The sequence below is a fragment of the Lolium rigidum genome, chromosome 2 (genome assembly GCF_022539505.1).
Source record: "Lolium rigidum isolate FL_2022 chromosome 2, APGP_CSIRO_Lrig_0.1, whole genome shotgun sequence".
In the NCBI taxonomy this organism is placed as follows: Eukaryota; Viridiplantae; Streptophyta; class Magnoliopsida; order Poales; family Poaceae; genus Lolium; species Lolium rigidum.
Window position 1 is genome coordinate 213,877,582 of NC_061509.1, and position 17,468 is coordinate 213,895,049.

Here is a 17,468-nt window from a genome sequence, read left to right on the forward strand (position 1 = left end):
AACCACGGGCCACCGATCTAGAATGGCATCCATGTTCCAGATTATAATGAGATGAGAAGACGGCTGAGGCATTTTATTTTTGTTAATACTAGGGCCCTGCCATCACCAGTGTGCGATTATCTCAACTACTAGGACTTTTACAGGTCAAAGCACTGGAGTTCATGAGTAGAGCATGCCAATGCGGACTTGGAAAGGGAACACTTTATGCTTAAGCTTCGCATTGATGTCTGAGTAAAGAGCTCAATACCATTATACATAAGGTTTTTCTGCTTTCAGTAACTTTTTTAGAATTATGGTCCTAGTTCCAAGCGGCTCTTCTTGGTCTGTACCACAATCGTAATCAACAACTACAAACAAGATCTGCTACAGAATGTTCAACTTGCAAGGATGCTGTTGAATTGATCGAATAGATTGTTGCCATATGGCATAACCATGCATACAGTTGAGTGACAACATATACTAACACCAAAATCTGCATACAACTCCCTCCAACTCCGTGTTACACATGCTTGCCCTGTTCACACAAAAAAACATGCTTGAATGGAGATTTTGATATGACAACACCAACACAATATGATCTTTTCATAATGTGGACTGGTGATGATTGCTCCAAGGTCACCTTACTTTGTCTATTTTCCAATATATTCTCTACCACATGGAGGGAGATTTGCAGAGAGTTCAGATGATAACACAACTCATTTCTCGATATTTAGTTTCGCGGGCAGCTCAGATGATAACACAACTCAATTCTCAGTATTTAGTTCAGCCGACACAAACTTTTGATTGCACAAGAATACCATTTTATGTGGTTCAACCACATGGACTGAATTACACAGTATGGGTTCCCGTGGCTCAAAAAAGTCCATTTCTAGTCTCTTTAGCCATGGTTCATGCTGACAAGTAACCATTCTTTCGTTTTTGTACAAGTCAAATAGTGAACAGCCAAGTGTTACAATTGGAAACTGGGTAATGTATCTCATTCTAGCAAAAGTGCAACGGCACATGGCAAGATCCGTTGCAGTGCTACTGAAGAATAAACACATGTCCAATCGTCATCGGAGATGCTACAGGAACAAACAAGCTGTACCTACTGATCAATGGGGCTCCCATTCTCTCATATGTTGGGCCCTGGAAATCATAAGCACGAAAATCAACAGTGAGATGCAAAGAAAACTCTCCATAGCTTGCATGCTTCCACTAATAAGCAAAAGCCAGCAAAACATGGAAATCAAGGAGTGGCTACATATTAGGAATTTGAGTTCAACTGAACTATCTTACCATTTCGAAGAATGGTCTATGCCAAGGCCATTGCAGGTAAGTATCATACCCTTAAATCTTGAAAGGTACTCCTAAATAGAGGAAAATATAGCAAAATTAACAAAGAACACCTAAAACAAGGATATGGTGTCAAGTTAAAGAAGCTCTTACGCGTGCAGTATACTGGTTGATCTCGTAACCGCCAGAAAAGTCATATTCAAGTCGCGTAATTGGATCACTTAAAACTGGAAAGACATGATAAGGAGAATTAGGAAACAAAAGTTAAAGAGCCATGATATATAGTAGCGTCATAATGCCATCAATTCCTATCACTAGAGAGTAGAAAGGGAAAAATAAGATCATCCGTGTCTAGAAAACAGACAGGAAGTTTGGAACAGTACTTTTATAAGCTTCATTGATCTCCTGAAATTTTGCTGTGACATCATCCTCGCCCTTATGCTTGTCTGGATGCCACTTCTGTAGATAGGAAACCAGATGATGGTTAAATAGTGAGTTGATCCATAATTTTCTTCCAGAAGAAAAAAACTACTCCCAATTAAACAGCATTTGTTCAAAGAAAATAAGCTGGATATTAGATTACCAAAGCTAATCTTCTATAACTCAATTTGATGGTGTCATCAGATGCACCATAATCGACCTCCAGAACTTTGTAGTAGTCCTGCCATCACAGATGAACTCTATGAAATGAATATACTGGACAAACAATAAGAAAGAATAAACATGGGGTGTAACTGTGCAAAACCTATATATGGTTATTTATGCCCACTTTAATAAATATGAAGTGTGATAGACCATATGACGACAGAACACGTGGGTTGTAGATAACTAGTGCACATTAGGAGTACCCATATATAGTCTAAGGCTGTCAGCACACTGAATACAAGAAAAAGAACCCCATAGCAAGACAGATTCACAAGGAGTATCCATATCAAAATCCATGATTCACTAAAACGTATGCAACATTTGAGTAAATTCCTATAGTAAGTGCCACTAGATAATCCCAACATATTCAGCTGAAACAGCAGATTTCTCTAGAAACCTACTTTCTGCAATTCAATGCAAGTTTTGCTTCAAGCACTCAGGAAAGCAAATTGATTAGGCAAATGCACCACCAATGCAAGTTTTGCTTCAAGCACTCAGGAAAGCAAATTTATTAGGCAAATAAACACCACCAATGCAGAGTATAATACATTCATCAGATTTGTATAGAACACAAATGCTTTGTATAGAACAATTTAGCCCTAAACAGCACGACGAGTTTGTAATTCACAGTTTCTGATAATAGAAGCACAAACTTTGTAAGTAGCATGCAAACCTACATTACTTGAGCTACATAACTCTACGAGGCCTGACTCGAAGTAAAAATGACAGCACATAAGACCCAAGTTAATATATCTCAGTTGCTGTTGTCTTGGAATGTTATGCAGAGGAAAAAGTTGCGAAAATTCCAATCCTTCGGAGCCAAACAATTGCTGGTGGTGGCCTCTGATTTTTATCACTAAAGTAGAGGGTGGGCTCCGATGACAAGAAGGGTAGAATGAGATGTACTCTTGCCGTTCTTCGTTCGGGAGCTGGTTGCCTTATAGCTGCTGCTTTTGCTCCTGGGGTTTGATCTGGAGGTTTTTCTAATTTGGTGCTGCTGGAGTCTGTCTCTAGATGTGCTGGACATGAGCTTGGTTCCAGGTGCGGCTTTGTGTGCAACAAGAACTGGAGTTCCTGTGAACGCTTGTTTATTTCGCTGTTTATCAGCTTCTTAATTGAAGTTGGGAGCTTTGCTCCTTAAGTCGAAAAAAAGTTTAGGCAAGCAAGATGAACCTAACAGGATATTGTTTTAGGAGGAGCTCAATAGAGAATTGCTTCCGCAAGATAGCCTAATTGGTAAGCCCGCCCATCTCGCGCCAGCTAGGAGCATATACATCAAAAGCTGTTCACTGCACCTAGCAAAAAAAACATAGTGGCCTAGCAAGCTAACCGTGTACTCATTGTTAGTAACTGATTCATTTTGTAACAAACTTTGTAGCTTTGGTTAATGGGGGGAGATGGTATTGCACTAATTTGAGGCTGCTGCTTCACATCGCCATTTAGTTCAAGAAATAGTAACTAGCAAGCATTCACACAAAAATATTGTGAACAACCGTAGACCATCACACAGAGCAACAACAGAACATACGCTAATTTGAATTTGACCAATGGCCACTGGTGAGTATGACTAGATTTAAACACAAACCAGACAGTACTTAACTACTCATAACTCGCAGCCTCGGACTATACTTGAGCACGAACTATTTGCGGGCATCTCTTCCCAGTACCATTTACCAAAAAAAAAACTGAAAAGAAAGCTAAAGAGGGGAAGACTGTCCTCCTATCCGCCTACCAGGTTCCTCCAAGAAAAGAAGGAACGGCCGCCCACTACCGGCACAGCATCATCCTTCCTCTTAAAAAACAAGCGCTACGCGATCGAACTGAGCTACAGATCCGTGACCCGAAGCTAAAAAAACATAAATCTTTGGATCGCCGGGGGGCGGGGGCTACGCACCTTGTGGAGAGGCTCCTCGCTTGCTCCGTCCATGCAGCGTAACAATTCATCACCCCCGGCCTCTCTTCGCCTCGCCCGTCTCCGCTGAGCGCGATGGGGGATTCCGGATTCGGCCTGTCCACTGGAGTAGTGGAATGGGGGAGCAGAGGGATCGCTGTGTGGATGGATCGCGAGGGCGGGGGCGGGTGTGGGATCGGAGGAGTTCTTGTTCCCCTCTCCTCTCCTTTTTTGTTTTTATTTTATTTTTCCTCTGTTTGTTTTATGAAGTTCTCCGTGATGGATAAAGAGGGGAAGATGGTGACGTGGATCCGACCGGGTCACCTGTCCTTTCGCGTCGCCAGGGTCCCGGTTCGGGCGGGCCGCTTGTGTCGTGTGCGGCTCACAGGCCTGGTTTTTTTTGGAGATTTTGTATGGGCCGTTCTATGCACATTACGCCGACCACATATTTATTTTTCTTCATATTTACACCAGCTTCTTCTTATTATTGTAAAAAAATAGCAGCTTCTACTCTGAGCCATCCAGCAGATCAGAAGGTAAGCAACGAACAGAAAGAACACATGATAAAAATTAGGGAAGAACAAACAGCACACATGAGAACACCCTGCTGCTGAAACTCACACAAGAGTTTTACACTTAACCTTGCAAAGTTACAGGGTATATTTCACAGGGGGGCATGACATTCCCAAAGCAAAAGTCAGTGTTGCAAGAATTTTCGAAATGTTTCTTAGGAAAAGCTGCAAGCCTATGCCAAGCAAAAGGTAGAAAAGGAAAGAAAAGAAATCTGGCAAAAGGGTGCGCCAAGTATCATTCCACTACACCTGTATTTCTCTAGTTGTTACATATATCATCAGCACGTTCAAAACCTTGAGAAGAGCAACCGACTGCCCCAATATCGCTGAAGGGAGGGTGAATCTTCACATCAAACGGCCAGCATACTGTGCTCTAGGGTATTTCTGCTGCAGCTGGGGCCACTGCACAAAAAACTGGTCCGCTAACCGTAGCTTGTACAACAGTAAACCACTTAAGGAAAGCTTCTTCACCCTTGCAATACTTTCAATATAGAAAATGGAGGACCATCCCAAACCAAGCACCTGCAAGAATAGATCAAACCAGAACTCAAGAAAAGTGATTGTGTTGACTTCGAACTTGCAACAAATGTGAGTGTGCAAGTCTAATAGTGCATCAAGCATTAATCTTCTATTGAGCTACTATAGAGCCCAGGGCGTGAGGCTAACCTTCAGAAGGAAAGCTGAGGCACATAGAGGAATGCATGTCCCAGGACCATTGCAGAATATCTGCACGGACATTACAAGTGATTAGCACAACTGTGCTCATGCAGCATAATGGGTGCTAATAAGTTCAAAGAGTTCGCACCACTTGTGGTCTGATTCTTGTTACTATCCACATAGCATGCAGAACAGCAAGCAATGTTGTTGCAATGGAAGTAACGTAAGATTGGCCTACTTCACGGCTACGATATATCTGTGTGAACTGACCGTTCTCGATGATCTTCTCTCTCCCGCCCTGAAAATAATACCATTCGAGTCAGACTAGAAGTTGGAACTACTGCGAAATTCTACCATATGATAATTCGATGTAGTAAGATATTTGACCTGCGCTGGAATCAGTGACCACTCGTAGACCTGGGCCTTTGGAAGGCTCATGTTGTCAGTAAGTGCAGCCACATAGTACCTGGGCGTAAACCTATCCTTCTGAAGCTCAGATATAATATTCATCATTTCTGCAGTATGCCCTCCTGCAAAAGAAACACGAAAATTAAAAGGTGGACGTAATGTGACATTCTCTTGTCAGGAGTTATGATTGCATAGTACAACCTGATGTTTTCCAATAGTGCGGAAGGGCAATTCAGCAAATACCAACACTATTGCTTAATACACTTGTGAGTACACAATATACAAAACATGATCAAATGTACAAAACCAAAAAGAACAACATATGCACTCATAATAGAGGTGACACCGGCGTACATCTGATTATTCCTACCAGATTAAAGTTAAAAGATTGTATTTACACTAGAACCAGACATAAACATGTGCAAGTCATATAGGGTCAGAAACATGTAATGAAATGCATCCCCGGGTGAGACGTTGTGAGTTGTGACACACTGGTACCATCACATTGGCAACATTAGGATTACGAGTCGACGAGTCGAGCCGAGTCATGTCTAGACTACTGCTCGACTAGTCGACGTGTACTTGAGCAGTAGCTAGTACATATATGGCAACCAGATAGGAATAGAACCAGCGGAGGCAGGGTGTCCTATGTGACGCGGCGGATGGTCAGTGGATGGCGGCTGCGGCCTGGTCCTAGGTGAGGCGGCTCGTTCTAGAGCAAACCTGGAAATAGCTAGTGTTCGACCTTTCCATCCTGCGGACTGAGCACCTCACTTATTCATGCCCAAATTATATCGATCCACTCAAATACCGCAACTAATCTATATTAGTCCATGACTAATCGCTCGACCACTCGACTCTACGAACTAGTCGAGTCGAACAAGCTAGTCGACAATCAAGTTAAGACTCATAGACTAGTCGAGCAACTAGTCTAGACTAGTCGTTAGACTCATAATACTCGAACAATGCCATCATTTGCAGGTGGAGTTATATTTAGGTTGTAATATAACAAAGTTCAGATACAAGAAAACGAAAGAGGCAATGTAAAGCCTATGAGGAACATAAACTGGTGCTTAAGAATAAGTGACCTCCTAATTCTGTCAGGGAGCAGTTGACAGCAAATTGGACACTGTGTTTCATCAGAGTTCCAGAAGGGGCACCAACAATTCCAGATGTCTAAACAGACACCATAGTTAAGCCAGCAGCAGCCTCCGGTATTACTACTTCACCTGCTCTGGGTATGATGGTTTGCTCTTTCTGTGAATGGATAATATTCTGAAATTCTTATAGCTCAAAGCTTTTAGACATGTTATGCCTAAAATCTCATTTGAATTAACAGAACTGGTTGCCAGGTAGTTAGCTATAAAGCGAGATATACCATTTCGCACTAAGAAAATTCTATACTACTACTACTAAACAACTCTGATGACAAAACTAGTTCCAACAAGCAGTAAATCCCCAACACAGTTTTACAAATGTAATCATTTGTTCGACTCGTATTAACATTTTGTCCTACGTTTAAGAGAATAATTACAGATTATGATTAATCCAGAGATGGAGGAAAGCCTAGAGCCAACCACTGGAACCTGGTGTTGCCTGCTAGCATTATGTATGTTCTCTGTTTTTATTTGATGGCCAAGGCGCACTCACCAGACCCGAGGACGATGAGACACCGCAGTCCAGCAGCATGAGGCTTCTTCGGCGGCAGGCCGCTGCGCCAAAGCACGTAAGCCACACGGACGGCGAGTAAGGATACGAGTACTGGAATAGCACAGCACACGGCCGCAAAGGCGTCGAGCCCCATCTCCGTCGAAGTGGCGGAACAGGGTATGAGATCTGCGCGGTGCCGATCAACACTGTCCCCGAGCTGGTGGCGGGAAGGACGCTGGCTCGCCGGCAGCTGCGCGTCGCACCCGACCAGGGGAGGGGCTAGACTGCGGTGTGCCGCCGGAAGGGGGGGGGCAAGGGGTCGCCGGTGGCGCCTTTGACCACAGAGAGAAGGGCGGGGATGAGAGCGGCAGCTCGGCGGAGTTAGATCCGGAGAGGATGGCGAGGAGTGCTCCGGGCAGAGAGGCGGCCAGTGGCGGCGGCGGCGGACAGCTCTAGTTGATGCTTCAGATTGGGGCCTATTTCAGGTTGCAGAAACCCACCGGCGTGCGTGCTGCTGCTGTGCTACCCATCTCTTTTTTCCAGAGAGAGGGGTCAAAAGTCCGACATGGATCTGGTGAACATGAGTGTAGCGCACTCGTTTAATAGAAAAATCAAAAGGACGTTATTTAAATGTTTTTGAATTATTTTAAATATAATTTTACATTTACATGTTACGGTGACAATTTTCAAGTGAAATACGATCATATGTTGCATACACGAAAAAGAGAAATTTGTATTTCTTTGAATTGTACAAATCTAGTAATAATTATAGTGGCATTTGAATATTTTTATGTAGGTCACATATAATCATCTTTTTCCTTGAAAATTGGCACGAATAAGTTTTAAAATAATATGTACATATACAAAATTATTTCAATTTAAAAAAAAACTTTTAGGTTGCCTTTTTCAAACTTTGAATAAACATGTGCGCCTACACCCATGTTCACCAAGCCATACTAGATCAACTCTGAGGTCGCAGAAGTTCTAGTAAATAAGATCATGTATGTGGCGTTCTCTGGATCATGTTGTCGTGGCCTTTAAATTAACAATAAACATTATAAATAACACAAACAATTAAAACACTAATGATAATAATTATCATAGCCACAAATAGATGAAGATTAAAAGAGACACAACACATCTCCCACCTCTATGGGGAATTACTCAAACACGAGAGGGAAAAAACAAGGAGGTACGTAATGATAATGCAAATAGAGTTGATCTTAATATTGTCGTAGATCTCTATAATAGAGTTGTAGATCAAACCGAATACAAGGAAATGTATGAGTAGAGCTTCCCAAACCTAATCGTACAAGTGTGAATCTCTCTTAGAGCATATCTAACAGAGCCGACCTGAATTTTTCCGGCGGATTTACGGGTTCGGGCCGAATCGCACGCGGAATATAGCCCGAAAATATGGGCCGGCCCGTAAAATAAGTTAGGGGCCCGAGAAACTCTCCGCACGCCCCATATTAAAAGGGTTCGTGGAGGGGAGTTCGGTTCGCAAACCCTACTCCCCTCCGCCGTTCCTCTCCCTCCGCCGCCGCCACTCGCTGCTCTCCGACGAGCAATCCACCTGGCCCTAGCCACCGATCCGTAGGCCGCCGCCATGCGATGGCGTCCCGTGGAGGCTCTGACGGCCGTGCCGCGGGATTGGGCAGCGGTGACTCGCAGCCGCGTCCGCCTGTCTTCTGCACCGACGCGGAGCGGCGCGAGTGGAAGAAGAGCGAGGGCGCGCGCAAGCGGAGCGCTCGCCGGTGGACGAACTGGGGGCTCACGCCCCTAGGGAAGCTCGCGCGCTTCGCCAACCAAGGCGAGGCCTCCTCCTCCGGTCAGTCTAGCCGCTCACCGCGGCTGCCCGTGGCGGAGAGCAATGAGGAGGACGACCTCGTCCCCGCGCGGTCGTCGACCATCTCCGTCGGGGACTACGTGCACGGCAGCGAAGAGGAGGAGGTCGTCCTCGCGCAGACGAAGGCGGTCAGCGAGGCGGAGGCGAGGGCTGAAAGAACATTTCCCGCCCTTTTGGGTTTTGTGTGTTTGACGTCAACACTAGTTATATTTTTATGTGTGTTGATGTAGACATGTACAAGATCTCTAGATATATGCTTGACTGGTGGTATGGTATGTCTGTCCTGAAGGCTATGCTGGTTTTTCATTTCAGGCGGAAGTTCCGCCTGCAGGGGCCGGAACTTCCGCCCTGTTACTCCTCTCCGCAGACCATCAGCGTTCCTATCAGTTGGAACTTTCGAAGGTTGGCCGGAAGTTCCGGTGCTGCTGGCCGGAAGTTCCGGCCAGTGGAACTTCCGCCCAACTTCCGGGCAAGTTCCGGAAACCTCGGTATTGTGGCTCAGTATGTCCAGTATGGTTTTCTCGTAATTCCGGAACTTGGTCGGAACTTTCGGTTCCGCCCTAGTTCCGCCCCAATCTCTTTCTGACCAGGTCGTCTACGCGGAATCTTCCTGGCGGAAGTTCCGGCCAACTTGGCCGGTACTTCCGGTGCCAGCCGGAACTTCCGGCCCTCCTGGCCGGAACTTCCGGTGTTACTGGAAAACGTCCAAACGGTCAGATCTGAGAGCTCCAATCATATATATAGCTCTCTTCTCCAATGGGACAAGTTGCTCAATCATTGCACAAAAATCTGCCAAGCTTCACCACCATTAGAGCCACCTCAAGAACTCAAGAACTCAAGATTTGCAAGATCTCCTTCCTCCCCCAACCAAAGCTCTTGATCTTTGGGGATTCGAAGGAGAAGACACCGATCTACATCCTCACCGAAGCGATTTACATTTCCCCCTCATTTGTTTGAGGGCCCCCTTGCTAGTGTTCCTCTTTGAATCCCTAGTTGATTTGTGTTGATGTATTGTTGTTGATTGTTGTGTTGTTACAGATTTGAGAGCCTCCAATTCGGTTGTGGATGTGTGCCCCAAGAACTTTGTAAAGGCCCGGTTTCCGCCTTGAGGAAATCCCTTAGTGGAAGTGGGCTAGGCCTTCGTGGCGTTGCTCACAGGAGATCTGAGTGAAGCCTTCGTGGTCTGTTGGTTTGGCTTTCGTAGCAACCACACTCCTCCAAACATAGACGTACCTTCTTGCAAAGGAAGGGAACTACGGGAATCATCTCCGTGTCATCGCGTGCTCCACTCTCGGTTACCTCTATCCTATTCTATCTCCTATATATTGCGTAGCTATATCTTGCTTAGTGGTAACCTTGTCATATAGGTAAATTCACTTAGTTGCATATCTAGAGAATTTACCTTTGTGTCAAGCCTAAATTGAAAAAGAACTAAAAATTGGTTAGCACCTATTCACCCCCCCCCCCCTCTAGGTGCGGCATACGATCCTTTCAATTGGTATCAGAGCCTCGGCTCTTATTTCGGGCTTAACCGCCTAAGAGTATGCCGAATGACGAGGGGTCAGAAGGGGCCGCAAAGATGGTCACTGATACGTCTCCAACGTACCTATAATTTCTGATGTTCCATGCTTGTTTTATGACAATACTTACATGTTTTGCTTGCACTTTATAATGTTTTTATGCATTTTCCGGAACTAACCTATTAACGAGATGCCGAAGGGCCAGTTCTGTTGTTTTCGTTGTTTTTGGTTCCGGAAAGGCTGTTCGGGCAATATTCTCGGAATTCGACGAAATCAACGCCCGTGAACCTTATTTTTCCCGGAACCTTCCAGAAAGTCAGAGGGGGACCAGAGGGGTGCCCTGGGGGCCCCACACGTGGTGGCGGCGCGGCCCAGGAGGGGGGCGCGCCACCCTAGTGTGAGGAGGCCCCATGGCCCCTCCGACTCCGACTCTTCGCCTATAAGACCCCTTGTGACCTAAAAACGCGATACCGATTGACGAAACTCGAGAAAGACTCCAGGGGCGCCGCCACCATCGCGAAACTCCAATTCGGGGGACATAAGTCTCTGTTCCGGCACCCTCGCCGGACGGGGAAGTGCCCCCGAAGCCATCTCCATCGACGCCACCGCCTCCATCATGCTCCGTGAGTAGTTCCCCCATGGACTACGGGTTCTAGCTGTAGCTAGTTGGTACTCTCTCTCCCATGTACTTCAATATAATGATCTCATGAGCTGCCTTACATGATTGAGATTCATCTCGATGTAATCGGTGTTGTGTTTGTTGGGATCCGATGGATTGTTACATTATGATTAGTCTATCTATAAAGTTTGTGAAGTTATTGTTGCTTGCAATCTTGTTGTGTTTAATGCTTGTCACTAGGGCCCGAGTGGCATGATCTTAGATTTAAGCTCTATACTTATTGCTAGATTGTATCTACAAGTTGTATGCACATGTCTATGTCCGGAACCAAAGGCCCCAAAGTGACAGAAATTGGGACAACTGGAGGGGAAGACTTAGATATGAGGATCACATGTTTTCACAGAGTGTTAATGCTTTGCTCCGGTGCTCTATTAAAAGGAGTACCTTAATTTCCAGTAGATTCCCTAGAGGCCCGGCTGCCACCGGCTGGTAGGACAAAAGATGTTGTACAAGTTTCTCATTGCGAGCACGTATGACTATATATGGAAAACATGCCTACATGATTAATAGACTTGATGTTCTGTCTTAATGCTATTTCAATCCTATCAATTGCCCAACTGTAATTTGTTCACCCAACATTTGTTATTGGAGAGTTACCACTAATGTAGATAGCTGGGAACCCCGGTCCATCTCTCATCATCATATACTCGTTCTACATGACATTGGAAGTAGTATCAACTATTTTCTGGTGCCATTGCTCTCATATTACTGCTACTGCTGTCGTGTTACTCGTTACTACTCGCTCTCATATTACCGTCTGCTTTCACATCACCCCTGTTACCGGTGCTTTTCCAGTGCGAGCTGAATTGACAACTCAGTTGTTAAGGCTTATAAGTATTCTTTACCTCCCCTTGTGTCGAATCAATAAATTTGGGTTTTACTTCCCGCGAAGACTGTTGCGATCCCCTATACTTGTGGGTCATCAGTCACCATGGATGAATTCAAGGCAATGGAAACATCCTTGAGGTCCTCCATGGATGCTGAAATGGAAAGCATGAGAAAATTGATTTCCGAGCTTTTGACTCCGGTTCCCCCCGTAGCTCCCGTCATAGAGGAAAGGGTCAAGGGTGCGATAGAAGGGGGAGAGGCTTCGACGTCACCCCTCTCTACCAAACCCTTGAATGGTGATAACTTAAACACTATTATACCCCCCGGTACTTCTCCCATGGGAACTAGTGAAGGTGTGAGCTACAATCGAGTGGCTCCACCTTTCATATCTCCCGATATCCCGGTTCCCCATCCTCATATGAACATTAGGGGAGACCCACCTAAGTTTAATGTTAAATATTACGATACATGGCAATTTGAGTTTCGTTCTTATGTTCGCAGTGCCTCCAATGAACTTTGGAGAATCATCGTGGAAGGCTTCAAGCCATACAACCCCGACAAGTTGACTAGAAGAGAAGCGGTTGATAGTCAACTCAATGATACCGCCTTGCACATGATTCAAACTAGTGTGGGGACAAAAGAATTGTCTCGTATTTGGAATTACACCACCGCCAAGGAAGCTTGGGATGGTTTGGCCACTAGTTGCATTGGAAGTGATAGCATGAGAAGGAACAAGTACAATTCTCTTCGGAATAAAGCTGAAGGATTCATGAGGCTACCGGATGAAGATCATGAAGACATGTATGCAAGACTCATCACCGTTGCCGATGCTTTCCGGAATGTGGGTGCCACCCACATCAATGACTCTTGGATCAAGGATAAGTATATTGATTGCATGATGTCGTTTGAACCTATTGATGTTAAGACTCTTGTTGGGAGAGAATGCTATTCCTCTCTCACTTCTCAACAAGCTGTGCACGAGATGCAAGCCCTCAAGGTGCTCGAGCAAAACTCCCATGATTCTCGCAATCGTGCCATTGGAATGTCAAAAGGGAACAATCTTGCCTTGACGGTCAACTCCGTAGAAGAAGTGCACCCTCAAGAACAATATAGGGCATCTTGGAGTATGTCCTATCCGGAAGATTTGGAATGCCACTACCATGATCACATGGCCTTCCATGCAAAGTCCTTTTGGGTTGATCCTTCCAAGGCCAAGGAAGACAACATCAAGAGAAACAACAAAAGTGGGTTCACTAGCTTTGGTCCAAAAACAAGATCGTGCTACAACTGTGATGACAAGCGCCATTTCATCGCCGAATGCCCCTATGAGAATAGGGAGATTCATAATGGAAGGCTCATTCCCAAGGACAAGAGCAAAGACTCAAAGGGCAAATATTCAAAAGCCCCCAACAAGAAATTCTACAACAACAAGACCAAGAAGGGCAAGAGGCCCTCAAGAGTTGTGCTAGTGACTAGGGAAGAATATTCTTCCGATGAAGTTGAAAGTTCTAGTGATGATGAAGAAGAAGAAAGCTCAAAGTAAGTGGCCGCCATTGTCACTACCAACATTCCCTCTTCATCTCTCTTTGAATCCCCCAATGAGAATCCTCATATCAAGAATGCACATTGCTTCATGGCAAGGTCCACCTTGGACACATCTATTGTGATATCAACTCAAGAAGAATATACCTCCGGAGATGATGAAGTTGATGATGAAGAAGATGCAACCTCTAATGGATTGGTCGCTCTTGCCTCCCTCTCCACTAAATCTTCATCACCAAGTGAATCCCCCAATGAGGTCATTCATGTGGAGGAAGAAAGTTGCCTCATGGCTAAATCCTCCGAGGTATCATCTCCTAGCCCCTCTATGCCTAACATATCAAGTGATCTAGGAGTTGATCATGCTAGTCTAAAAGTGAAACAAGAAATTCTAGAGTTTGATGAATTCATTCTTAACTTACAAGGTAACACTAAAAAGCATGTTTCAAATCTCATGGTTCGTATAGCTCAACTAAGTGATACTCTTGAGAAAAAATGTCAAATAGAGAGAGAAGACTCTCTTGAAATACATGCTCTTAAAAATGCTCTTGAGGAAAGTCAAGAAACCATAGCTTCTCTTGAAGAGAGGCTAGAAACTATTGAAGAGCCTCAAGATAAAATTAACAAGCTCACTAAAGCTAGAGATCTTGCTAGGGCTAAGACTAAAGTGCTTAAAAAGGAAAAGGCCCAATTTGGTGTTGATCATGAGAAACTTGTGAAGGATCTAGATGAACTAGACAAAGCTCACAAAGCTTTGAAGAGTGAATACACTCTCCTATCCAAGTCAAATGAGCAACTTCAAATTAGGCTTGCTTCATATGATGTGCCTAGTTCCTCTACCCCTTCATGTGATCATGCAAATATTATTGAGGAAAATGCTAGGTTGAAGGATGAACTTGCTAAGGCCTCCTCTCCCCAAAGTAAACTTTCTTTGGATGATCTTTTGAGTAATCAAAGATCAAACAATGGGAAGGAGGGCCTTGGTTATAAGGCCAAGGCAAAGAAGGCAAACAAACAAAAGGCCAAGCCCGCACAAGAGAAGAAGAAAGATATCACTAATGGTGTAGCCCCTAAGGGCAAAACCATTAATGATGATGATGCGGGAAATGCTAACCCTCACTATGTTCTATTTAAAGATTATTATGGTGATGTTTATGCTAAATATGTTGGCCCATATGATGGTTATGTTGCTTGGTCTATTTGGGTCCCAAAGACCCTTGTTGCTAACAAAAGAGGACCCATTGAGAAATGGGTACCTAAATCCAAGAATTGATCTCATGTATGACTATGCCGCCGGAGGTTCAAAATGGGTACTTGATAGTGGATGTACAAGTCATATGACCGGCGGCAAGAACCTCGTCAAGGAGTTGAGGCCCAATATAAATAATATCACCGTCTCCTTTGGCGATAATTCTACATCCGAGGTATTGGGTTTTGGCAAGGTTGTGGTTGCACACAACATTACTCTTATCGATGTCATGCTTGTCAAAACCCTTGGTTACAATTTGCTTTCCGTTTCCGCCCTTGGCAAGATGGGTTTCGCCGTCTTTATTGATAATGATATTGTGGTCCTCTTGTGGAGCAAGACTCTAAAAGTCGCTTTCGTTGGGTATCGTGAACACAACTTGTATGTGGTGGACTTTTCGGGGAACACCACGACAAGTGCGATGTGCCTATTCGGAAAGGCGGATGTGGGTTGGTTGTGGCATCGCCGCTTGGCCCATGTCAACATGAGAACTTTGCAAAGTCTTCACAAGGGGAACCATATTGTGGGACTAATGGAAAATGTGTCTTTTGCCAAAGATCGTGTTTGTATGGCTTGTGTTGAAGGCAAAATGCATGACTCTCCGCATCCGAGCAAGACTATCATCTCTTCCAAGAGGATCTTGGAGCTCCTTCATGTGGATCTCTTTGGTCCCGTTACTCATGCAAGTCTTGGTGCGAAGAAACATTGCTTGGTGATTGTTGATGACTACTCAAGATACACTTGGGTCTACTTTCTCAAGATGAAAGATGAGACTCAACAAATATTCATTGACTTTGCTACCAAGGTGCAACGCCAACACAACCTCCTCATTATGGCAATAAGAAGTGACAACGGCTCCGAGTTCAAGAACTATACACTCAATGATTTTCTTAGTGATGAGGGGATTCGTCATCAATATTCCGCTGCTTACACCCCTCAACAAAATGGTGTTGCGGAGAGGAAGAACCGGACTCTTATGGATATGGCAAGATCTATGATGGCGGAGTATAAATCCCGCTATAATTTTTGGGCCGAAGCCATCTCCACCGCTTGCCACTCTTCTAACCGGCTCTATCTCCGCAAGGGATTGAACAAGACTCCATATGAAATACTCACCGGGAACAAGCCTAATATCTCATACTTTAAGGTGTTCGGGTGTAAGTGTTTCTACAAAATCAAAGGAGTTCGTTTATCTAAATTTGCTCCTAAAGCTTTGGAGGGTATATTTGTTGGTTACGGTGCCGAATCTCACACTTATAGAGTCTTTGATGTATCCTCCGGGATTATCATCGAATCTTGTAGTGTGAGGTTCGAAGAAAATGATGGCTCCCAGGTGGGGCAAGTTGATGTATGTGCAGGTGATGAAATACCTCAAGATGCCATAGTAAGAATGGGTGTGGGATTTTTCCGCCCCATTGAGGGACACGGTGTGGCGTCTCGGGAAGGACTATGCTCTACCACGGTGGAGCCCTCATCTTCTCAACATCAACAAACCCCATCTCTTGAAGCAAATAATGCACCAACCCAAGAACAAGAACAAAACCCTCCCTCTTGTGTGCAAGATCAAGGACGAGATCAAGGACAAGATCAAGGACAAGATCAATCACGGATTCATGATGGATCCAATGAGTATCCATTTGATATTTGCGCTTCACCAAACAATGTCCAAGATCAAGCACATGAGGATGAGCATTCTCAAGAAATTGAGGAAGCTCAAATTGAAGGTCAAGACGGGGACCCAAATGATCAAGTTGATCAAGTGAAACCTCCAAGGCCTAGAAGAACCAAGGAGGAGATCGAGGCCCATCGTCTAGCAAGAAGAGAAAGGAACCTTGAAATTCGCGAACACACTCATGACAAGGTCCTTGGTGATTTAAGGGCAAGTGTTACCACAAGAAGGCAATTGGCTAATTTTAGCAATCATCATGCTTATATCTCCTTAGTGGAACCCAAGAAAGTATTTGAAGCCCTTGAAGATTCGGATTGGTTGGAAGCTATGCACGATGAACTCAACAACTTCAAGCGCAATAAAGTATGGACCTTAGTAGAGAAGCCAAAGGGGTGCCGCAATGTTATAGGCACTAAATGGATTTTCAAGAACAAGCAAGATGCGTTTGGGAATGTTGTAAGGAACAAGGCAAGATTGGTTGCTCAAGGGTTCTCTCAAGTTGAGGGAATTGACTTTGGAGAAACCTATGCTCCCGTGGCTCGCCTTGAGTCCATCAGTATCCTTCTTTCCTATGCATCACATCATAACTTTAAGTTACAACAAATGGATGTGAAAAGTGCTTTTCTTAATGGTCCTTTGCATGAAGAGGTTTATGTTAAGCAACCCCCGGGGTTCGAGGATCTCAACTTTCCTAACCATGTCTACAAGCTTGATAAAGCACTTTATGGTCTCAAACAAGCTCCTAGAGCTTGGTACAAGCACCTTAAAGAATTGTTGGTAGACCGTGGGTTTGATGTTGGGCTAATCGATCCCACTCTTTTTACTAAGAGGGTCAATGGGGAGCTTTTTGTTTGCCAATTATATGTTGATGATATTATCTTTGGCTCTACTAACAAAGCTTTCAATGATGAATTTTCAAATCTTATGACCGATAGGTTTGAGATGTCTATGATGGGAGAGATGAAGTTTTTCCTTGGTTTTGAGATCAAGCAATTGAGAGAAGGAACCTTCATCAATCAAGCAAAATATCTCCAAGACAT

General features: G+C 44.5%; 2 protein-coding genes across 2 annotated transcripts; both read right to left on the reverse strand.

Moving 5' to 3' along the window:
- Positions 1–842: 842 nt before the first annotated feature.
- LOC124692912 (chaperone protein DnaJ-like) lies at positions 843–4,049 on the reverse strand. The gene is made up of 6 exons (XM_047226351.1): positions 3,815–4,049; positions 1,859–1,936; positions 1,659–1,734; positions 1,429–1,502; positions 1,279–1,349; positions 843–1,128 (listed from the first exon to the last, which is right to left on the reverse strand). The coding sequence occupies exons 1-6, from the start codon at positions 3,845–3,847 to the stop codon at positions 1,095–1,097; spliced, it is 366 nt and encodes a 121-aa protein (XP_047082307.1). The 5' UTR covers positions 3,848–4,049; the 3' UTR covers positions 843–1,094.
- Positions 4,050–4,419: 370 nt separating this feature from the next.
- LOC124688096 (UDP-N-acetylglucosamine transferase subunit ALG14 homolog) lies at positions 4,420–7,639 on the reverse strand. The gene is made up of 5 exons (XM_047221812.1): positions 7,099–7,639; positions 5,428–5,570; positions 5,189–5,338; positions 5,050–5,109; positions 4,420–4,905 (listed from the first exon to the last, which is right to left on the reverse strand). The coding sequence occupies exons 1-5, from the start codon at positions 7,250–7,252 to the stop codon at positions 4,729–4,731; spliced, it is 684 nt and encodes a 227-aa protein (XP_047077768.1). The 5' UTR covers positions 7,253–7,639; the 3' UTR covers positions 4,420–4,728.
- Between the last annotated feature and the right edge of the window lie 9,829 nt (positions 7,640–17,468).